Source organism: Eubalaena glacialis, chromosome 13 (genome assembly GCF_028564815.1).
Source record: "Eubalaena glacialis isolate mEubGla1 chromosome 13, mEubGla1.1.hap2.+ XY, whole genome shotgun sequence".
Taxonomy (NCBI): domain Eukaryota; kingdom Metazoa; phylum Chordata; class Mammalia; order Artiodactyla; family Balaenidae; genus Eubalaena; species Eubalaena glacialis.
In genome coordinates, this window is record NC_083728.1 from 66,516,850 (window position 1) to 66,541,668 (window position 24,819).

The 24,819-nt window shown below is 44.2% G+C and overlaps 1 protein-coding gene across 2 annotated transcripts in view; it reads right to left on the reverse strand.

Annotated features, from left to right (window-relative positions):
- Nucleotides 1-478: 478 nt before the first annotated feature.
- The window catches only part of CPPED1 (calcineurin like phosphoesterase domain containing 1), a 122,176-nt gene continuing 97,835 nt past the window's right edge, over nucleotides 479-24,819 (reverse strand). For both annotated transcript variants that reach the window (XM_061208650.1, XM_061208649.1), the window contains one exon: nucleotides 479-1,405. In XM_061208650.1, coding sequence (XP_061064633.1) covers nucleotides 1,176-1,405 — 230 coding nt within the window. In that variant the 3' untranslated portion in view covers nucleotides 479-1,175. The remainder of the gene's footprint in view (nucleotides 1,406-24,819) is intronic.

Sequence of the window (24,819 nt, forward strand, 5' to 3'; positions counted from 1 at the left end):
AACGCTACTGCGTAACGCTGTGACGTTCTCCTGGCAGGATGGAGGGTACCCAGGCTCCCTGTCCACCAGGATGACTGCTGGAAAAGGCGACATGGATAAAATTACGCAGTGGTCAGGAGCCGCAGAGAAGCAGCAGCAAGGTAGATTAAACAAAGACAATGCTGATTTTAACCCATCCACGCTCCTTGGTCAAGGGATCCTGCACCAGCGCATTTAATCAAAATTGGTGCCAATTTAGATAACATGGCTGAAAGCACTGTTTTTGCCCCACAGAAATTTCTGCTTGGTTTCTGAAGAACTCTGCATCAATTCCCATGTTTTCTGTCAAAGTAGACAGAGCTAAGAGTCTCATAAACGGAGGATGATTCCGATCACACGAGAACATCCACCTGCGGAGGGAGTTACTGCAGCAGCGAATGCGAACGTGAGTGAATCAGACGTGCTGCCCATGACTGCAGAGGCGGCCTTTTAGGGCTTCGGTTCTAGCCTCCGGGATGAGGCTTTTGAATGTGGACGATTTATGTGCAAAGGTGACTCTTCTAGCCGCCATGAAGGTAAACTCGAGCTCTGACTTGTATCAGCTTCATCATCGGCCATAACAGATGTCCCAGACTTTAATAGTAAATGTCGGCTACTCAGCTCCTCAGCCAGATGAGTCTCTGGCTCTGGTAACGGGACACAATTATTTGTTTTGTTAGGAAGGGAAGGAGATGATCTTCGTTTTGCCTAGCATTTTGGGAGTTGTGACCATGGTTTACTATAATCAGGTGAATTTTGTTCAAAGAATCATCAGAGATCACACTTGGATATCAGGATGTGACTGAGATCGATAGGTTGACATTTACCATATGATGCCAGAAAACCATCTAATTCAGAGCAGAGTTGAGAAACACATCATTAGGAGAACTTATTCAATCATCCATGCAGAGATATTCTAATAATATCATTTATTCTTTCATTTCCAGGCTCCTCCCCTCTCTTTTGCATAGGGAGGGCAGTTCTATTTTAAATATCATTTACGACAGGACCTAGCTCTCTGATTTAAGCAAAAGGACATAAATTCACAAATCTGCCTGGTATACTTTTTTATTTCAATAAGGGGTTGTGTGCAGCTGCTGTTTCTTCCAAAATGAAAAAATAGTAGAAGTGAAAAGTGAATAAATCATAATCGGCAATCATTTTTTCTTCAACAAATCCATCAGATCGTCTTCTATTCCCTTCTCACTCAGCTCATCTAAACTGTAGTATCGATGGACGATTTTCTTAGCGGTGACCACCACGACTCGGAGCCCATGGGTGTCTTTGCCTAGCTGGCATCCGATGGCAGATGATACCACCATGTCGAGGTCCTGGTAGGTGCCCCCGGCATTTCTGTGGTAGTGGCCTGAGAACACAGCTTTGATACCTGCAGGGAAGGGAGAAAACATTAGGGGGCCAAGGATTTCCATTTAGGTAACTTGGGGGCTCCAGTGGTTTCTTCTGTGAACAATGCATATTATTATAGTAAATGCATAATATTATTCAGCATATGATAAATAAGAAGGCAGCATATGTGACATCCAGAATCTTTTCAAGGATAACTCATATATATATAATACATTATTAACCTGTTTCTTGTAACTCGTACAGGAAAGTACTAGGGAACAAGGAGAGAAGGGAGAAAAGGTGAATGACTTTGGGAGAGATGAAGGAAATATTTTGAGGCCTATATAAACAGCCATAGAGTAGAAGGTACATGTCTATGAAAAATAATGTTTACCAGAAATATAGATCAATGGAACAGGATAGAAAGCCCAGAGATAAACCCACACACATATGGTCACCTTATCTTTGATAAAGGAGGCAAGAATATACAAAGGAGAAAAGACAGCCTCTTCAATTAGTGGTGCTGGGAAAACTGGACAGCTACATGTAAAAGAATGAAATTAGAACACTCCCTAACACCGTACACGAAAATAAACTCAAAATGGATTAAAGATCTAAATGTAAGGCCAGACACTATAAAACTTTTAGAGGAAAACATAGGCAGAACACTCTATGACATAAATCACAGCAAGATCCTTTTTGACCCACCTCCTAGAGAAATGGAAATTAAAACAAAAATAAACAAATGGGACCTAATGAAACTTCAAAGCTTTTACCACAGCAAAGGAAACCATAAACAAGACAAAAAGACAACCCTCAGAATGGGAGAAAATATTTGCAAATGAAGCAACTGACAAAGGATTAATCTCCAAAATATACAAGCAGCTCAATATCAAAACAACAAACAACCCAATCTAAAAATGGGCAGAAGACCTACATAGACATTTCTCCAAAGAAAATATACAGATTGCCAACAAACACATGAAAGGATGCTCAATATCACTAATCATTAGAGAAATGCAAATCAAAACTACAATGAGGTATCACCTCACACCAGTCAGAAAGGCCATCATCAAAAAGTCTACAAATAGGGCTTCCCTGGTGGCGCAGTGGTTGAGAGTCTGCCTGCGAATGCAGGGGACGCGGGTTCGGGCCCTGGTCCGGGAGGATCCCACATGCCGCGGAGCAACTGAGCCCGTGAGCCACAACTACTGAGCCTGCGCATCTGGAGCCTGTGCTCCGCGACAAGAGAGGCCATGACAGTGAGAGGCCCGCGCACTGCGATGAAGAGTGGCCCCCGCTCGCCGCAACTAGAGAAAGCCCCCGCACAGAAACGAAGACCCAACACAGCCAAATAAATAAATTAAAAAAAAAAAAAAAAAAAGTCTACAAATAATAAATGCTGGAGAGGGTGTGGAGAAAAGGGAACCCTCCTGCACTGTTGGTGGGACTGTAAACTGATACAGCCACTATGGAGAACAGTATGGAGGTTCCTTAAAAAACTAAAAATAGAACTACCATACGACCCAGCAATCCCACTGCTGGGCATATACCTGGAGAAAATCATAATTCAAAAAGAGTCATGTACCATAATGTTCATTGCAGCTCTATTTACAATAGTCAGGGCATGGAAGCAAACTAAGTGTCCATCGACAGATGAATGGATAAAGAAGATGTGGCACATATATACAATGGAATATTACTCAGCCATAAAAAGAAATGAAATTGAGTTATTTGTAGTGAGGTGGATGGACCTAGAGTCTGTCATACAGAGGGAAGTAAGTCAGAAAGAGAAAAACAAATACCGTATGCTAACACATATATATGGAATCTTAAAAAAAAGGTTCTGAAGAACCTAGGGGCAGGACAGGAATAAAGACGCAGACACAGAGAATGGACTTGAGGACACGGGGAGGGGGAAGGGTAAGCTGGGACGAAGTGAGAGAGTGGCATGGACATATATACACTACCAAATGTAAAACTGATAGCTAGTGGGAAGCAGCCGCATAGCACAGGGAGATCAGCTCGCTGCTTTGTGACCACCTAGAGGGGTGGGTTAGGGAGGGTGGGAGGGAGACGCAAGAGGGAGGGGGATATGGGGATATATGTATATGTATAGCTGATTCACTCTGTGATACAGCAGAAACTAACACACCATTGTGAAGCAATTATACTCCAATAAAGATGTTAAAAAAAATAAATTAAATAAAGGAATAGCTGGATGGAAGGAAAAAAAGGTTTGAAATAGGAGAAGGGATAAGGAAGTGGACTTGTCCCTCTCTTTTAAACAAATACTTTTTACTCATTAATTCCTTCATATTTCTCAGGAATCTCTGAGTCCAGGAGCCAAAGATAGGGCCAGTGAAATAACAAAACGTGAAGATATGTATGCAGCAAGGAGAAGGTACACGTTCCACACCACGAGAGAACAAGCTATTTACAAGCACTTCCTCAAATCTCTATAATTGACACCCAATTCAAATTCCCACTGTTATTCATTGTTCATAGGATACAGCTTTATTTTGGAAGCTGCAGTGTTCTCATTGTGAAAATGGAGATGCGATTTAATAGGTAACATCTTCTCTGTTTTAAATGTCCTTCTGGTATTTTGTATGTGTAAAGCTGTTCTTACCCCCAGCCAGGAGTCCTGACTCTAGGAAAAGCTGTTTTAACTTATCATTGGTTGCTTAGTGTGGCAGAGATCAGCCACCCAGGACTGGACTTCCTGGTGAGCCAACAGTCATCTAAAGGACTTTTGGTGTATCTTATTCATCTAAGGTGTGGAAAGTACACCTCAAAGAATTTTTAAAAGCGTAAATCATATACTATGGTATATGTAATCATTTGTTGTCTAGCATCAAGATTACTGACAGCTATATTAAAATCTTTTTGAAAAAAAATAATAATGTTTATGGAGTTCTAATCAAGATAGCACAGCATGGTCAACATTTAATGTACCTCCTCCTCCCCAAACTTAGATCTATGATGGATAAAATATAAAAAAAAAAAAACCAAAGGACAGAGATAGCTTCAATACCAAAATAAATAGCTCTATGGACCAGAAAAAAAGCAGGAAGGCAGAGTAATGAGTGGGAGTTGAGCTCTTACAAGATAATCAAGATTGAAAGCACTTTCTCTGAGATGAGGCAATAAAGGCTGGCTCCCGGCTGGAAACAGGGGTGGTGTTAATACCTCCGTTTATGGAAGGAGACTGAAGGAAACCACCGCTGCCCTGTTCCAGGGTGGTGGTGGGCTAGTACACCCTGGTACAAGCACTCCAGAAAAAAAAAAAAAAGGACCTGATTTGTAATGTTTACTAATTTCCATGGAGTAAACATTCTCACGATGGCCGATTTCAAATGACCAACGTGATGTCACTGAACCAGAGTGGTCAAGAGATGCCCAGGAACACACCCACCACCACGGAGTGTTCCCAACACACATACGAGAGCTGTACGCAGCCAAAGAGCAGGGGTGAGAAAAATATGGAGCAAGATAATTAGAAAATGGTTAAGTGTTGAGTATGAGTATTTATTACCTTTGCTTCTTAATATAATTTACTTAATGATGAGTTTGTATAATTAAATTCTAACAATGGCTGTTTAACAACCAACTCACACAATTCTCTAACATTTAATCATTGGTTTTCATGTGTTGGTAGGAGCTGTCTCCAGCACAGCACTGGGTGAAGGCTTATAGCAACCCACGGGTCTAGGGAGGAAGGACAGACACAGGTTCAAGTCAAGGAACCGAAACACGGTTTTGCAGGATGACTGGGGGGCCAGGACTCTAAAGCACTATCGTAAGGCCTGGTCCCCGACGGGGGCCAAAACCCCTGCACAGGGAGAAGTCGGTCAAGAGGAAAAGTGAGGGAAAAACCACCGCCTCCCCCCCTGCAAATACCTCTTACCCAAACTGAACCTGAAATAAAAAATTCCACCATCCGTGAAAATTTCATGCTAAGTAAGACAGTCTTCAAACTCTTCAATCGGGAATATGAATTCACTTCAGGGGAAATCAATGATATAAACTGTCTGAGAAATACTTAAAATAAATGTTTAGGATATCAAACGTACTCAGTAAAGGACAAATATCCATTAAAAAGAACAAGATGTTGTGAAACGAAACGGGCATGAATTGAATGAGAAGGGTTGGTAATGGAAATTTAGAAATGGTGGACATAAAAGATATGAATTAAAATTTTAAAACAAAACCCTCAATAAATGGGATAAATTCTAGACTAGACACGAATCAGACAGGGAATTAGTGAATGAAAAGGTAGAAATGTAGAGCTGAATCAGAAAACAACACAGACACCCAGACATAAGCAATAAGAATGAGAAGTTCAAAGAACCCAAAGGATGGGTTATTTGGAATTTTCCAGAAAGGAGGAACATATGGGTCTTCAAATGAAAAGTACTAAGTAGGATAAATAAAAATCAATTCATACTGACATATGCCATGGTAAAATTATGGAGCATCAGAAAGAAAAGTCTTAAAAAGATATCATGGGGGCTTCCCTGGTGGCGCAGTGGTTGAGAATCTGCCTGCTAATGCAGGGGACACGGCTTCGAGCCCTGGTCTGGGAAGATCCCACATGCCACGGAGCAACTAAGCCCGTGAGCCACAACTACTGAGCCTGCGCGTCTGGAGCCTGTGCTCCGCAACAAGAGAGGCCACGATAGTGAGAGGCCTGCGCACAGCAATGAAGAGTGGCCCCCGCTTGCCGCAGCTAAAGGAAGCCCTCGCACAGAAACGAAGACCCAACACAGCCAAAAATAAATAAATAAATAAATAATAATTAAAGGTGCTAATAATTTAAATTAAAAAAAAAAAAAGATATCATGGTGGGACTTCCCTGGTGGTGCAGTGGTTAAGAATCCGCCTGCCAATGCAGGGGACACGGGTTCGAGCCCTGGTCTGGGAGGATCCCACATGCCGCGGAGCAACTAAGCCCGTGAGCCACAACTACTGAGCCTGCGCTCTGGAGCCCGCGAGCCACGGCTGCTGAGCACGTGAGCCACAACTGCTGAGGCCCGCGCGCCTAGAGCCCGTGCTCCGCAGCAGGAGAAGCCACGGCAATGAGAAGCACGCGCACTGCAACGAAGACCCAACACAGCCAAAAACAGATTTAAAAAAAAAAAGATATCATGGCAAAAATACTATAAAGGAATGACAATTAGACAGGTAGCAGGCATCTCAGCCATAAAAGAATCAGGGAGTAATACCTTCAAAATGCTGAAGGCAAGTACTTGTGAACCTCAAATTTTGTACCTAGCTAAACCATCATTCAAGTTTAAGGGCAAAACAGATACATGTTTGGACATATAAAGACTAAGAGTTTACCACTTCTCAAAACATTATGCCGAGTTAAAGAAGTCAGATGCAGAAGGCCATGTATTGTATGACTCCATTTATAAGAAATGTCCAGAATGGGCAAATCCATAGCGAAAGAAAGTATATTAGTGGTTGCTGGGTGAGGAGGGGAAAGAGGGAGTGGGAATGACTGCTAATGAGCACAGGGTTTCTTTGCAGAATGGTAAAAATGGTCTGGAATTAGACAGTGGCTATGGTTGCACAGTCTTGTGAATATATTAAAGCCACTGAATTTTGGAGTAAATTGTACAGATGTGAATTATACAGCTCAATAAAAAAATGTTGTTTTTTTTTTTAAAACCCGTATGGGAAGGGGAGGAGGCTAGAATGATCCATGTGGTAATGGATTAGAGTTGGAGACATCAGTATGAACTTGTGTTTACCTTAACATGGAAACCCTGCTGACATCTGGAAATATTTATAGATGTGCATGTACACAGGTTAGTAGAGAGACACACATTTCTTGCTCTGTCAGGTGCAAGTGCCTAGGAGCAAGGACACATCCTAGCAGGGAGCACACCTAGCAGCCACATCTTGGTTTCTACTTCTATTCTCCAACAAAAGGAACTATGGATCCTTGGAGAAATGGGTGACTGTAAGACTGGGGCAGGAAATGTATTTAAAAAGCCACGAGTCTATACTAATACAAATAACTGATTGAATAAATGTGGGGAAAAGAGACAAACATCCCATACAGAAGACTAACAGATAATTTATGTGGAAATTCCTCCTTTAAGGAGGCGGAGTGTAACTCCCTACCCCTTAGGTATGGGCTGTGCACAGCAACGTCCTTCAAAGAGTAAAGTATAAAGAGGGGTTTAAAAAAAAAAGGAACTTTACAGTGGAGAAACTGACGAACGTCAACAGTGGTGAGACGTCAGGTTGATGGTATGTACCTTGATATGACTGGGATTAAAACAGTTAATTGACCTGTGTGGTCTTCCTGCCCTAAACCCATAATTCTGGCATGAAAAAAACATCAGACAGATTCCAATAGACATTCTATAAAATACCTGGCCAGTACTTCTCAAAACTGTAAAGGTCATCAAAAATAAGGAAAGTCTAAGAAATGGTCACAGTCAAGAGGCACCCACACCAACGCAATACTACTCAGCAATAAAAAGGAATCAACTATTGACACATGCCACGTCTTGGGTGGATATCAAGGAGATTATGCTGATTTTAAAAAGCCAACTCAAAAGGTTCCATACTGTATGATTCCACTTACATAACATTCTTAAAGTGACAAAAATTATAGATATAGTTGCTAGGAGTTAGGGACAGGGATGAAGGGGGCTGGGAGTGGGTGTGGCTACAGGAGGGACCCTCGTGGTGGGAGAACAGTTCTGCATTTGACAATGATTCAAAAAAGGTATGAAGGAAATACGATCAAAATGTTTAACCCTTCTTGTTAGGAGTGTTCCGGGAGACTTTGAACAGAGCTCTGGAGATTATAGCCACTCTCCAGCAGCAAGAACTGAGAGCCACCTGTGGGCAGGTGTGGGTCTGCCAGCCCTGGACCATGGCTAGGGATGGAAAGGAAGGTGACCCAGGTTTCCCTACTTAAAACAGCCAAGGGTGGAGAGAAACAGCTATTTCCATTGACTGTTATTAGGATGCAAACAGATACAATTCATTTCAGAGGGTAATTATGTGCTATTAGGTTCTCACATTTTGCTGTGCATTCCCCTTGACCCAACACCACCATTTTCATATAAATTTGTCCTTCAGAGATACCCAGAGAAGAGCCCACAGATGTAGGTGTGTTGTGTCTGTGGGGACAAATATACAGTGCTCACAGAGGCACTGTTTGTAATATTCGTTTACGGGAGACTGGATAAATTATAGTGTGTATTAAAAAAAAAAAAAGAGGTTGATTTACATGTACTGGCACTGAAAGGCACCAAATATATTATTAAGTATGAACAGCAAGATGTAAAAGGAAGTGTTGTGTGATCCTGTTTTTGTAAAATAAAGATAACGTCCGTATAAGAGGGTGTGTGCTTGTGTTTGTACCCCCAGCTGAATGGGAGAGAAACAGATACTAAACTCACACAGGTGATTTCACCACCAGGGTGGTGGGGTGGGATTAGCAAGGGCGGGCATCACTTTCTATGTTTTTATTCCTGTAATGTTTGCAGTGATCATGCATTGATTTGGTGATCACAAACAAACATCAAGGTGATATGGACCGGGAAAGAATGACAGGAGGGACGGAGGTGCTGCCACACCAGGGCCGGAGCCGTGTGGCTAAAAGCTGCAGCTGGAACCGCTGGGTTGGGTGTATCGCCGTAAGTGGGGGAAGTGAACAGCTCCTGATCACTCAGGCTGGAGGGCCATGGAAATGACTGCTTCCTCCACTGCCTTCCTGGGGTTTCTGAGCCTTACGGCCTGTGCCGTCAGAGGCCCAAATGGGAGAGTGTGCGATTAGACCCACCTCGGGGAGCTGCTAATGGCCAGTCGGAAAGCACTTAGTATTATTATTATTTTGTTGTATGCTAAATTATGTTTATGAAATTTGGCTCTTTATGCCTAATTCATAGTTGCAAAATGTACTATTCTGGAAGGAATGTTTGGCAATTTTGAAAGTTGCTCGCATTAGCTGTAATTAGCTGTGAAAACTCATTTATGTTTAGATTTCATGCCGTTATTTGTTGGCATTCGCAGAGACAGGAGTGTTAATGGGGACTGTGCAAGTGACCGGCAGACCTTTCAGAAGGGGTCTCGGTGGACTGTGGAGAGCTGGGCTTCTCTGCCATCAGCGTGTCCCATCCATTTCCCATCCCAGGTCCCCGGGGGCTCATCATTTACTGTTAATGTCCCAAGTCACAGAAAATGTGACCAAATGAGGATTTTTAGATGAGCAAAGAAGCCTAAAGAGGACTAGAAATAAAGATGAAAGAGCTGTCAGCAAGCAGAGCTGTTGCGTTCAGAATCTTCTTGCTTTTGGTAAAAGAGATCCCCCCTCCCCCCCGCCCATTACAACGAGGAACTTGACATTTTGGAGTCCTGAACAGGAAATCAGGCAATGACCACGTGATAAATGACCATGTGATAAATTTACAAACGGATGGTCAGGCTAAAGGTCAGGCTAAAGTCTGTCTCAAAGTAGGGACGTATGAATGACTCTCCACTCTCCTGGGTTCTGGTGCAGAGTTCAAGGCTCTGGGATATTCCCAGTTGGCCCAGGGAAAAGCAAAACACAGGGATGAGACTCAGGTGGGAAGTGAGGGAGCCTCTTCTTGGGTTGGAACCAGAACCAGGAGCCTGGTATTTGGTAGTGGGAGTTTCTACTTCCCACCTCCTAGGAAGTCCAGGAGTTCTGAACCCCAATCATGTCTCCTGATTCTGTCCCAAAGAAGGGCAAACACTGAGGCAGAGTGGGTCGAGGGTAGCAGCAGCAGGACCCTAAGGACTTTTTATCCACCATCTCCTGAATCCTCCCAATGGACTTTTGTCCTAGGGACACAGGAGTCATCTCCATTTTACAGATGAGAAGACCAGGCATGGAGAAGTTAAGGAACCAAGGCAAAGTTACTCAGTTAGAAAACAGGGCAGCCAGGATCAGAACCATGGTACTCGGATGTAAGAGCTCAAGCTTGCAGACTCAGGTTCTGTCCTTTGGGACCTTGGGCAGGTTACTGACCTTTGTGAACCTCGACTTCCTCATTTGTAAGACAATAATAATACCTGTCTCACGGGTGGCAGAGAGGTTTGGATGACAGCTCAGATGCTGGCAACGTGTGCCCAGTAAACAGCAGGTGCTCATCATGCCCCGAGGCTCCCTGCTGGAATGGGGCACAGACATGACCAGCTGGCCTTGCAACGTGCAGGCCCTTGTCCGAGTTACAATCCTGCCACTAGGACTTGCAAGAAGTTTTACTCATGTTGGTTTTCTACTAGCTTTTTAAAAAATAATTAATTAATTAATTTAATTTTTGGCTGTGTTGGGTCTTTGTTGCTGCGCGCGGGTTTTCTCTAGTTGCAGCGAGCAGGGGCTACTCTTCGTTGAGGTGTGCAGGCTTCTCATTGCGGTGGCTTCTCGTTGTGGAGCACGGGCTCTAGGCACACGGGCTTCAGTAGTTGTGACACGCGGACTCAGTAGTTGTGGCTTGCAGACTCGGCAGTTGTGGCTCGCGGACTCGGTAGTTGTGGCTCACAGGCTCTAAAGCGCAGGCTCAATAGTTGTGGTGCACGGGCTTAGTTGCTCCGCGGCATGTGGGGTCTTCCCAGACCACGGCTCGAACCCGTGTCCCCTGCATTGGCAGGCGGATTCTTAACCACTGCGCCACCAGGGAAGTCCTCTACTAGCTTTTGATGGGGACACATTGATTCACAACTCGATGGAGGTAAAGAATGTATTAATAAATCATGGTTTTCCTGACGGGGGATTGATTTTAGTGGTGTTTTCAAGAGTTGTGCAGAATTTCCATTCGGACTGTTCATCAGTCATCTGTGGCCGACATGCCTCTATGGTGCCTTAATTGAGTATCACGTATAGATTGTTCTTGAATTATGAACTGCTGTAAGGAGGTGACAGGCATCTCCTTAAATTACCACCAGGAAAATCCGCAGCAGAGACAGCCCCTGCATCAAGAGGATGCCCTCCGTGGCATTAGCTTCATTTTTATTTCTCCATGGTATCAAGTCATAAAGATACTATAAATGCAATTTTTAAGCTGTCCTGATTCAAATTCATTTCAAATCAATCAGAGGATTGGGATACAATCTCCATATAATTTAATATTCTAATATCAGAAATGTGCCTAAAATCAACCAGGAAATCGGGATGCACCCCGATACAATTTGTTACTTAGGCTTGGAAAGTGTAAACAGATGCTAATTGGGCAGTTTTTACTTTTATCCTGCCTGAGTATACACTTATGAAAATGCTTGGCATCTTTACATTGCCAGCTGTAACAGTGAAACTTGTGTCACAAATCATTAGTCACACTCAATTTATTCTGTCTCAGTGGTAAGGAAAAAAATGGGACTCATAAAAGAAACAAAGAAAAGGAAAATTAAAAAAAGGAAAATTAAAAAAAGGAAAAGGTTGGTGTGAACACACAGAAAGCAGGCATAAATAATCCCTCCTGCAGGTGAGGAATTTCCTCAGCAGGCAGCCAAGATGCAGGCCTGGAGACGGTGATCCCTGCCGGCAGCCAGTGGCCTGGGGTGGCTGTGAGGCAAAGGGGGAGAAGCAGATGTTTCTTAGGCAGGGCTGGAACGTCAGCTGCTGATCCAATATCGGGGTTAAGGCCCACCGGACTCATTCAGTATGACATTCTTCATATTAAATTATGATTCTGAGTTGCCAATTTGGGAGTTCTAGACTCCAGTATAATCACGCTCAGAATTTTACTGGCAGGTATCTTTCCAGATGCCTAAGTGTCCATGGCCCATGGCTGCCAGGGACTGTGGAAAAGGCAACGGCCTGCTCCTCGTTCTTCGGCTGAGGCAGGATGCTGTTTCTTCAGCCAATTCGAGGCAATAAACATTTGCAGAGCTCCCTCTCGGTGCCAGGTGTTGGTGGAGCCTAGCGGGGCACCCAGATCAACCATTCCTAGCAATCAAGAGCTTAAAGTCTACAGCTGGGTAGTAGAGCTGGGTAAGTGCTTTCATAATAAAATGCAGAAAGTGAAAGTAACACGGTTTAGCAGTGTTTTATTTACGGAGTATCTGCTCTGAGCTGAGCACTCTGCACGTGCATCATCTCAGGTAGGCCTCATGAGGACCCCCACGAGGAAGATACTGTCCCCTTTTACAGATGATGGGATCAGGCACAGAGAGGTTAAGTAACTTGTCCAGGGTCACACAGCTAGGATTTGTTACCTAGATCAGACTGACTCAGAAGTAGATGCTCTGTCTACCACCCTGGAGGTCCAAAGTGCCACGGATCACGGATGGTGCTGGGGCCCAGTAAGAAGGCTTCCTGGAGGGGGTGGCTTCGACCTAAACACACTCTCAGCTTCTTCCAGTTCTTTGCTTGTGCCTGACCTGGGACTGGAAGGAGGGTCACGATTAGGGTAGTAATAATAATAATAAGAAGAAGAAGCAGCAGCAGCAGCAGCATTACTTACGGAGTGCGCACTATCCGCCAGACATTGTCCTGAGCTACTTTACATGTTTTTAACTCACTGAATCCTCACAGTTTGCCTAAGAAGAAAGCACAGTTACTATCCCAGTTTTGCAGATGGGAAAACTGAGATGTAGAGACATTCAGTAGTTTGCCTAAGTCAGCCTGTACCCAGGAATCTGGCCCCCGTCGATGCTCCTAACCAAAACACCTGCGTAGTAGAGGTAAAAGAAAGGCCCGTCAGGGAAGGCGCAACCATGAGCACAGAACGGGAGTCAGGTGAGTGCAGGAAGCAGCAGCAGCTAAGCAACAACAACAATGGCTCCTGCTGACTGGCCACCTGCAGGCATTTCCTCTCCAGCCTTTGGACTCCTCCCCAGACATGGCAGAACTTATCTGTACTTCCCAGGGCAGTGGGTGGCAGCGCCAGGGTTCCAGGTCAGATTCTGGCCCAGCTGGAGGGCCCGGGAGGCGTGGCCAGAGGCTAGACTCCGTCTGGCTGAAGTGGAAATGGACCTGAGACAAGTGCCAGCTCGGGTCGTGTCTTCCTCTTGTGGTGAGCAAAGCACTCCATCATGTCCAGTTTCAGCCTTTCGCTGATTCAAACCCTCCCATCCTCAAATTCCCATTAACTTGAGTGGGATCTTAAAGGCATTTTCATGGACCTCCTTTTGAGGATCACCTGTAACTTAATTGACCCGGGGTCTGCCAACCTTTTCCGTAAAGGGCCAGATAGTAAATATTTTAGGCTCTTCAGTCTCTGTCGCAACTACTCAACTCTGCCTTCCTTTGTGACATGGAAGCAGCCGCAGAAAGTGTGTGAACACATGTGTGTGATCCAATAAAACTTTATGTACAAAACTGGGAGGAGGGCCACCCCCAGTAATGGGGGAAAAGCATACCATCTTAAAAAATACATTTGGGTGATCAAAGGTCAGTCACGATTTCTTGATTCTTCAACAATTGGAAGCTTCTGTGCTTCTCCCAGATAAAGTAAACAACAAAGGACAAAGTAATTTGTAGTTTAGTTTATAAAACTATGGATGCCATTCCAACCAGAAGAGACAAGCATATTTGCCCAAAAGAGAACAATGCTTTAAAGAACACAAAATTGGTCAATTATTCTATAAACAGGAGCACCTGTCCTGATGGTCGGAGACTTCTGTATCTACCTAAAACTAAGTGTTCACATCCTTCCATCTAAAAAAGTAATCCAGACCTGAAATATGGAAAAAATTGTTTGCTGACAATTTTTGCTTGACATTAAATAGCTAATGGACTTAGAGTAAACAAATGTACCAATAAGGGAAACTATAAAGTTTAACCAGCATACATTTTACACTCAAAAAATATAAACATATGCTGTTTAATTAACCTCCTAGTTGTCTCTCACATAGACAATATGATGTGGAAAGAGCTCTGAGGTGGCACTGGTCAAAAGAAATGTAATGTGAGCCTCACGTGTAATTTTTGAATTTTCTAGCAGCTCCATTAAAAAAAGTAAAAAATAACAGGTGAAATTAATTTTAGTTATGTATTTTATTTAACCCAATGTATCTAAAATACATTTCAATGTCTATTCAGTATATAAAATATTACTAATTTTACATCCTTACTTCCACACTAAGTTCTTGAAAATTCAGTGTGTATTTTACACTTAGACCCTATATTGAACAGTGTGGGGCAGATGTGGAAATCCAATTCCAGCATGGGTACTTTTTAACTGAATGGCCTTAGTTTCATCATCTATAAAATGGGGATAATAACAGCTACTCTGCAAAGCTGCTATTGTGAGAAACAGCTCTGTTGTGCCTGGCACACAGTAGGCATCAAATGAATGAAAGCCATTATTATATTAATTAATTAAAGCACTGAATATTTCTTTAATAGAAGTTCTTAATTATTAATATCATACAACAAGGCACAAATACAACAAGGCACTTTTGCAGAGCAAAAATGATAACTACACCACATATACAAGTAGACAAAAAAGGCTGGCTCCAGGGTCATCAGTTTCCAAAGTCTACAAGAAGGTTGAACTGCTGGGTCAAAACACACGTCCCCCTTTTGGGTACAGCTTAAGGTGTAACTGAAGAACCATAAACTGTGCATATTTGATCAGTTTTAACATACATACACTCCTGGAAACCATCACCAAGATCAAGGTCATGAACGCATCCGTCACTGCCAGTTTCCTGGTGCTCCTCTGGAGTCACTCCCTCCCTCCATCCCTGTCCTAGGCAACCAGCAACTTGTTTTTTGTTCCTATAGATTAATTTGAATTTTATATAAATGTAATCACACAGTATGCACCTTTTTGGGGGGGGGGTCTGGCGTCTTTCATCCAGCATACTTCTTAAAGATTTCATGAAAGAATCATGGAAGCATAATTTTGAAAGATTCATCCATGTATCAATAGTTCATTTTTTCATTGCTGAGAACTATTCCATTGTACAGATATCCCATAATTTGTTTACCCATTCAACTGTTGATGGACACTGGAAGTTGTTTCCGGAACTGCCTCAGCACTTTTGATGAAAACTGATTAACCATATAAATTTGGGTCTATTTCTGAACTCTCTTTTCTGTTCCACTGATCCATTTATCTTTTAATACCAAATGCCTAATAGTCTTGATCACTGTAGGTTCATAGTTAATCTTGAAATCAGATAGGATAGGTCTTTCAACTTTGTTCTTCTTTTTCAAAACTGTTCTGCTATTATAGGTACTTTGCATTTCCATAGAAATTTTAGAATCAGCTTGTGGATTTCTACCCAAAATAAAACTGCAGGAATTTTGATTGGTATTATGTTGACTCTATAGATCAATTTGGGGAAAATGCCATATTAACAAGTCTTCTGATCCATGAACTTGGTCTATCTTTTCATTTACTTAGGTCTTTAATTACTCTCTGTAATGTTTTATAATTTTTAGGGTAGAGAACTTAAGATATCTTTTGTTATTCCTAGGCATTTTATGGTTTTTGGTGGTACTGTAAATTGAATTATTTTTACAATTTCACTTGACAGTTGCTTGCTGCTAGTATATATATATATAGTACATAATTGTATTAAGAATACAACTGATTTTTGTCTATTAAGCTTATATCTGGGGACCTTGTTAAATTCATTTTTTAGTTCTAGTGATTGTTTTGTAGATTCCCATGATTTTCTAAGTAAACAATCATATCATCTGCAAATAGGGACAGCTTTACTTCTTCTTTTGAACTTTATGCTTTTTCTTGCTTTTTGTAATGGCTGGAACCTCCAATAAGATGTAAAACAGGAGTCCTGATCTTAGGGGAATCATTTAGTCTTTCATATTCCCATAGTTTAGGCTTTTGAAATAACTGTCAAATGATCCTTCAGAAAATGAACCAATTAAAATTCCCACCAAGGGTGTGAGAGTTTGGTCACCGAGATTCCATTCCCTGCTTGATCTTTCGAGGAAGAGCCTTGAAGAGGTTAAAAAGGGACCCTGCCCAGGACAACATACAGTACGTTTCTGTTTATCCAGAACTTCTGAGTAACTGCTGTTGTTATTTTATTATGCTGGATAATCCCTTTCATTTCACTCTTAACGAAGCCCATTCACACGATTTGCCCTGGGGGACTCTAATGGTGTCCCCACTAGGCTCCTTCACAGGCTGGTGTGTCTGTCCGCCAGCTGCTGGGCAGGTTGGCTGCTAATGGCTCACAGCTGCCCTTCTCTGGAGCCCTGAATGACTGAACCAAAGCCACCTCACTCAAGTGGTGACCTCCCCCTGAGGGCTGGGGGCTGGGGAGGGGCACAGCCCATGACCGAACAGCAGGAGCGTGCAAAAGGCCAGCCCCCAAACCATACATCGTATGACTCCATTTACACGACATGTCCACAACAGGCACGTCTACAGAGGCAGAAAGCAGATTTCTAGGGCAGGGAGGGAGGAAGGGGTTGGGGAGGAAATGGGGCAGTGACAGCTAATGGGATAGGATTTCTTTATAGGGTCATGAAAATGTTTTAAGATTGACTCTGGTGATGGACGCACAACTCTGTGAATATACTAAAAACCACTGAATTGTACATCTTAAATAAGTGAATTGTATGTTAATGGTATGGTATGTCAATAAAGCTGTCATAAAAAAAAAAGGAAAAAAGGGAATAATGACTATAATAGTAATAGCTATCATTTGCTGAAGATCTACTACAGGCCAAGCACCAGGAACAAGACCCATTATATGTATTAATTTGAACTCTTCGACATTCTCAAAGTACATTACTGTATATGGGGGATGGGGGAGTCCCCCACCACCACCACTCAAGGTGGGACCACCTCTGGTGTGATCCCTGCTCTGGAGCTCCCGCTGGATCAGGCTGAAGTCTGACTCCAGCTGAGCACATATCCTTCTCAGCTCTGTCGCCTGCCCTGTCCCGTTGTTACTTCCCTGTTCCCTCACATGTCCTCCAATCCCGGTCTCAGGCTCTGCCTCCAGAGACCCCGACCTAAGAGAGCTACTTCGTGTGGACCCCTTGCCATCACTATTGCTCTATTTTTGAGGCTCAAGGGCTCACCAGCCACCTGGCTTCTCCCATGGTCCCACCCACTTTAAAAACAACAGACTTTCTAGTAGAGCCTTAGCTTGCTCTCTTCAGTGGTTTTAAATTTTCCATTTCACTATTTATCTTTGTTTTTCTGCTTTCAAAAGTAATGCATGCCTTAGGAGAGCAGTTGAATAAACTATGGTACACTCACAGTTGTAAACAAACAAACAAACAAACCGAGGAAGATCTCCGTGAACTGATACTGAACGATTGCAAAGAAAAATGTGAATAATGTGCAGGAAAGCATATATAGGAGCCTACCTTTTGTGTAAGGAAGGGGAAATAAAACACACATGATGCATGCAACGTACCTCAAATAGATCAGAAAAATATACTTGCAATATCTATTGCAAATAATAAAAAAATTAAGCAATTGGGGTAAAATGCCAGATAAATCTGGGTAAAGGGTATATAGGTGTTCTTTTTACTTGCAACTTTTCTGTAAGTTTGAAAATATTTCTGGACAAAAAGGTTTTTTTTCAAAAAGCAATGCATGCTTGCTAAAAATAAAATCAAATATTATAAAAATACAAGGCACTTAAAAAAAGGAGGAGGAGGGAAATCTCTTGAAATCTCTCTTTCCACTTTAGGAGTTCCTGTGTCTTGTCCAGATAATTTGAATGTCTGTACTAATAAAAAACAGATGTAAGATATAGGCCTGTAGAAATACACACATACACAAATACATATAATTTCACAAAAATGGGATATGCTATCTGTGAATTTGATCATTGCTTTTATTCACTCAACAATCTGTCTTTTAATTGTTCCCCTCAGGACATACGGCTCTATCTCAGAGCTGCCGTATAAAACCCTGAAAACTGTATCTGCAGTGTGTACAATCTAGGCTGTCAGATGACCATTCTATACTTTAAATTGGGAGGTCGGGACGTTCAGAGCCTTCCGGCCCTCCAGGGACTGTTCAGGTACTTGGGGACACTCAGTGCAGCTTCTCAGAGAGCCTCGGGGGCCCTGGGGCAGTGACCCCGCAGGGAGGAAGCTGTCCATTTGCTCAGCCCCAATGGCCAGCTCTCCAGGGAGGGGCCCATCCATTCCTGTTTGCTGCAGGATCAACAGCGCAAGAAAAGACTCTCTCAGGTTAAAAAGCACCCAAGCCAGGCAGCCCTGCCTCTGTACCACTCGACCTGGGGTAGGGGTTTGGGGGGTTAGCTGCTACGGGAGTTGAACCCCAATCTTCTGAAGGGCATGAGCAGCCACAGCAGGCTGGAGATGACTTCACTGCCAGGGGACCAGGTGCTCCCGGGCTGGGCCTCCGCTGGAAACCTGGGTGGGGTTCATGCCACCCTTTCTTTTGTGGGTGCTATGCAACACACAAACATCTGGCCACCTCAGGCACTTGCTCAGATGTCTGGTCCACATGCTGCGTGAAGCATCTGGCTTGTCTTGAGGATTCATAGCCTCCTCTTGGGATTTCTCCTCTCTCTCTCTTTTGTTTTGCTTGGGTTGAAAGTAATGGCCCAGCTATTGAAATGGCGTTCACCCGAGGCCAAGAGATTTCTTTTCTCTATAGAGTTGGAGCTGGTGTTAGGTGAAGAGATTTCGTTTGTTTTAAATTTTCTCCCCAGTTTCCTCTCCTAAAAAAATAGCCATGTAAATTCCACTTTTACCTCTCCTAGATAATCATCAACAAAATGATACTCTTCCCTTCCCAAGGCTCCTACAGAAGGTGGGAGGGTGGGGGGATGAAACCACAATTCTCGGTGGCAGAGAAGTGGCTCAGAGCACACCAAGGGGCTGTGCATTTCCAGCTCAATCGGGAAGGGAGTGGTTCTGCTGAAAAAGTTCCCAAGAAGAGCGGGTGGAGAGAGATCCACTGATCCGTCATCACGCCCACACGGGAGGCGGTGGGGAGGGCCCCGCTCCTGTTTGTCACACCGCATCTCCACCTTCACCCCCTCACGACTGTCAAGGCCTACGCTCCCGCCTTGGGAGAACATGAGCTCCCAGTCCCAGGCACAGAGCGGTGCTGCTGGGACATAATTCCTCTCGGGGGCTGGAGATGCCTGGCTGCCCTCACGCGTGCAAAGCCTACAGAGTCTGCAGTGAAGCATCGCTTCTCCACCTGGAGCTGAGGATTAATTATGTTCCTACCACCTTCAGACTCACTCCCCTTTATTCTTCTTCTACATGGGAGGTATGAACAACTTTTTAATTTTCCCCTTTCCTGATGACCTGGAAATTCAAAACCTGTGTGTAGTACGCAAGAGGAGCGCTGTATTTTCTTAATACTAATATTTGGTTGCTAGAAAAGCAGTGGCAGCTTGGGGCAGGGGCTCAGGAGACGAAGGCTTGAACCCCAGCCTGCCACTGCCAAGCTGTGAGCGTGGCATGGGTGTCCACCTCTCTGAGCCTCAGTTTCCCCCACTTGGAAGGTAGGACTAATATCAACCACCCCCAGGTTCAGAGCCGTGCCCAAGGTCACACGGCAGGAAGCTGCATGTGACATACTCAGGCGACACTCAATAATTATACCTTCCTCTCATCCTTCTCTAAGATTCTGATCAGAAGATCTTTTTTTTCATTTGCACAAATTACATCTTTTTCGCTATTCATAATTTCCTCTTTATTTTTAAAAGAAGATGGCAGGCTTGTGTGTGAGCTGGAGCGTGGGGCACACAGTAAGGTTTCAATCCAGAATGGACAATTTTCTAGATTTCCATTACCCAGTTTCCATGCCCTATCTTAAACACAGCTGTCAGGACAAGAGGCTCATTAAAAAGATTGTTTTGACTGATGGCATGCTCATGTATCAAATTGGAAATCCGTCCAAAAATACTGGAGGGAGGTAGACAGAGGTGGCAGCACGCCATGGAAGGGAGATGTTGAGCAGCGTGCTGAAGATGAAATTTACTGGGGAAAAGGGGCTCTAGCTCGGACCAGGTAGGTCCACGAGGGGAGCTCTGTGCCATCGAAATGTCAGGACCTTGGGAGAGTCAGCTTCTGTTTTAATAACCGGGGAAAGAAAGATTCCAATCAGGCAGAGATGCCTTAAAGAACACAGCATTTGCCTAATTAGCATGCTTTTCCATGAGCCCTTTAGATGGCAGCCTTCCCTGGGCTCTGCCCATGCCCTTCTCTGCTCGCTGGATGACCACAGCCTGTCGTGACCTCAGTCACCCCACCTGCTGACGACCCCGAATCATTTCCCGGCCCAGACTTAGTTCTCCCACTGCTCGGAGGACCTCTCTTCCTGATGTCCCTGTAAGTACTGCAAACTCACTCCCGCCCCATGCCTGCTCCTCCTCGTGGGCTTCCCTGGGCCAGCACACAGCCACCTGCTCCAGGGATGTGGGCTGTGCATCCCATTGGCTTTTCTGCCTGAACATGCTCACAGCCCTTTCTGGTCTCCATCCCCAGGGCGGTCTTTGTGGCCACCTGCTCTTCCCTCCTTTCTGCCCCCAGATGTGTGTCAGGATGACATTCAGCTGTCAGCGGCTTAAACAAGCAAAGGGTGTGCTTGTATTTACCTCTGATCTGTCCACCAGACAGGAGGTGGGCAGTCAGGGTGGGTGCAGCTGCTCAACAATTTCACTAAGAATCCAGGCTCCTTCTGTCCTGCTCTGCCATCCCCAGCTTGTGGCTTTGTCCTCAAGACTGCAAGATGGCTGCAGGGCTTCCAGGCATTATGTCCAAGTTCCAAGCAGGAAGAAGAGGGAAGGGCCAATGAAAGCTTTCCAGGAAGCCCCACTTGCTAAATTCCAGGACTGGGACATGTGGCCACACTAGGTGTAAGGGGGGCTGTAGGTGTTTCCAGCCTGTCATACGGTGCCCTGAACAAAACCAGGGAAAGAAGGAAGAAAAATGCATCCTGGACAGACCGGGCAAGGTTGTCTTTCTCAAATGCAAAACCCGATTGTGCCACTTCTCCACGTAAAACCTTCCCATGCTTCTCCATCACCTTGGGGCCGGATCCGGCTCCTGTTCCGTGTCATCCAACACGTGAGCCACACTCTGGTCACCAAGCAGCTCCAGTGCCAGGCCCGGTACATGCCCGGCTGTTCTGTGGCTCCAGCCTCAGCCCATGCTCTGCCCTGTGTCTTGAGTGCCCACTTCCTGCCCACATCTGCCTGCTGAACTCTCATTCGTCCTTTACGACCCTGCCTGCTCCTCTCTGCGGGGAAAACATCCCTGGCCAAGCTGGACTGGGCTGATTCTCCTTCCTCCCGTGCTCGGCACATTCCTCTACTTTTGTCCTGAGGTTTCTTGCTCCCATCCTGGTGTCCCCTGCTGGCCTGTGAGGACAGACACCAAGGCTATCTAACTAAATATCCATCCCTAGAATGAAGATAACAGGGCTGCTGCTCTATAAATGACTGTTGAAGGATGGATGGATGGATAGAGAATGAATATATCAAATTTGTGGCAACTCATAAGCTGCATTTTAGTAGGTGTCCTGGAGGAGAAACTCAAATCTCCCCTCTGCCAATATTATCTAAGGAAAAGCAGAGTCCCAGTATTTACTGATATTAAAAAAGAATTGCCATGTTCCTTATAAAAGGAGGCCTGATGTTACTACTTGAGGGTGGAAGGCAGAAATGGTGGAATAACCACTGATGTTGAATCTGGTCTGTCACTTAAATGCCACATGACAAGCTACTTTACCTTCCTGAACGTCCGCTTCCCCAATTTTAAAAAGGGGGTGTTAACAGATCCCTCACGGAGTTGCTGTGAGTTTCAGAGATGATGTGTTTGAGCCCCAGTGCGGGCTCACTAATGCGCCCTGCGGACACAACACTTTTCGGTCCTGTTTCTCAAATAAAGGGTAAATGTGGGTCCTTCCTTCCTTGCTGTGGGAAGCAGTGCTGGTTGCCTCCCGATATCCATGCCCTTCCTTTTCCTCTTTGCTAAGAGGATCCTGATTTTGCTCTGGCAGGTCATGGGCTGCATCCGCAGAACCAGGATGGAGGCAGTTCTCTTCCTACGACCACCCACGGGGCTAGGAAAGGGTCTGTGGCCAGGTCTCGGTATGGCGCTGCGGGAGGATACCTGCTGGGGGTCCATCCTGGGAAAGGCGTTGCTTCTTTTTTTTTTAAAGCCCCCTTTTCTGCCTCTTGGGGGTTGTCAAGTCTGAACGTTATGCCCAGAACTACAGCAGCCATCTGAGAAGGTCCAAACTAAAGAAAGGGCCACACTGGGTGTGTGTGTGCAAGGGGGGGCGGTGGCGGGGACAGGACAGCAGAATCACAGTAAGATCCTGGTCCCTAAGTTAGACTTGTCTGAGAGCCTGAACCACACGAGATAATAAACTTCCTTATTCTCTGAGCTGGGCAGATTGGAGTTTCCGATTACGTACAGCCAAAAGGAGCAAATACTACCCTATCCTTTTTAGAGCAGTAACTCGTCTTTTGGGGTGACCAGTAATCTGCTTTTAGACACGACGTAAGTTGGCCTTTGGAAGCTCTTACAAGATAATACAAAACGTCCCAGGATGTTTCCTTCATAGGGTGGGGTTCAACAGGACTCCAGCAGAGTGTTGTTTTGTCAGGGATCTTCTTTTTTTTTTTTTTTTAATAAATTTATTTATTTATTTTTGGCTGCATTGGGTCTTCATTTCTACTTGTGGGCTTTCTCTGGTTGCGGCGAGCGGGGGCTACTCTTCGTTGTGGTACATGGTCTTCTCATTGTGGTGGCTTCTCTTGTTGCGGAGCACGGGCTCTAGGCATGCGGGCTTCAGTAGTTGTGGCACGTGGGCTCAGAAGTTGTGGCTTGAGGGCCCTAGAATGCAGGCTCAGTAGTTGCGGCACACGGGCTTAGTTGCTCCGCGGCATGTGGGATCTTCCTGGACCAGGGCTCAAACACTTGTCCCCTGCATTGGCAGGCGGATTCTTAACCACTGCGCCACCAGGGAAGTCCCTGTCAAGGATCTTCTTGACATCCTTTCTAAGGCTTGTGAAATTGCTTTCTCAAGCATCAAGCATTCAACAGGACCCAAGGCACAGACCCAAGGCAGTGACTGGCACAGAGGAGGGGGCAGGGCATTGGGTAACCTTAGGCCATGTCTATATGACAACTTGGAGGCAATTTGGAAGCGAGAAACAGACAACACACCACAGAGGCAGAGTGTGCTATTATTAAAAGACCCAAAACATAGTCAGCTAGAAAGAAAATCTCCTCCTCCCTTAGATTTTAGTCTTTCATTTGTGGGTAGAAGATATGAAGTGTGGAAAATGCTAAGTGGCATAATCTTTTGAAAATAATTGATGGCTCTGTAACTATTATCCTTAAATACAAGTGTCAGTGGAGACTGATCTTAAGTTTCCAGACCAGGGGCTGGGAAACCACAGCTCATTGTCTATTAGCTTTTAAGGGGTGTGAACTAAGAACGCTTCCTATATTTTTAAATGGCTACATTTAGGTTTATATAAGCCCCTATGTATTCTCTTCAATTTTGCCTCTTGGCCCACAAGGCCTAAGATATTTACTATCTGGCCCTTTACAGAAACAGTCTGCCAACCCCTGACCCTGACTTCATTACAGGGATTCTTTTATTATTCTTTTTTCATTTTTTGAGAAACTTAGAAGATTCAGATGAGGAAAAAAAATAATATAACATTTATATTCTCACCACCCACAAATAATAAATATTAACATCTTGTAAGATCTCCTTTCACAGTTTTTAAGAAAAAAAAATTATAATTATATAACTTGTATAAAAGTATAACCCATGTCCCCTTTGACCAGCCCCTGCTGTCCCAAAGGCACCTGGCTTCACCTCTAAGGAATGGGCACCTTTGGCCAGAGGGTCAGTAGCTTCAACAAGGTTGAGAACAGCTGTCCTATAACCTTGATCAGAAGATAGGAAACAGGGCCACTAATCACAATGCTTCTGGGCGTTGTTGTTATCGATCACACAGAAAGGTTTCTTTTCCTTGAAAGCACTCTTTGCCATGATACGCAAGCTCAGCACAGAGTAGGCAAACTCCAATCTACTGAATTAACTGAATGAGTGCCCCCAAATCAAACATTTCATGGAGCAATTTCATGAAGACACAGCTGTGAAGTAAAGGTTGTTATGAATTAAAGTAAAGGAAGGAAGCGGGGCGGAGGCAGGCAATGAAGGAAGAAGGAAAAAGGAAATGCAATGCAATTCACACAATCTTAAGAGAAACCACGCCCCTATCAAATAGGTAGCAAGCAAAGTACATACATATCTTTAAATGTGACTTATGGAGAGAGGAATTTAAATATTAAGAACAAATCTCTAATGTGTCAGGAAGTACCCACTCTAAGGCTTCCACATTGGTTGTAATTCTCTGGTTCCCTCCTGACTTTGTCCCTAGGATTGAGCTTCAGCTTAAGCTAGGATTGATCTTCTTGAGTGTAAGATCAAAGCTTACTCATCTTTGTTCTCCTAGTTTCCAAATGCAGAGAACACGTGCAATGTGTTCAAAATGCAAAGA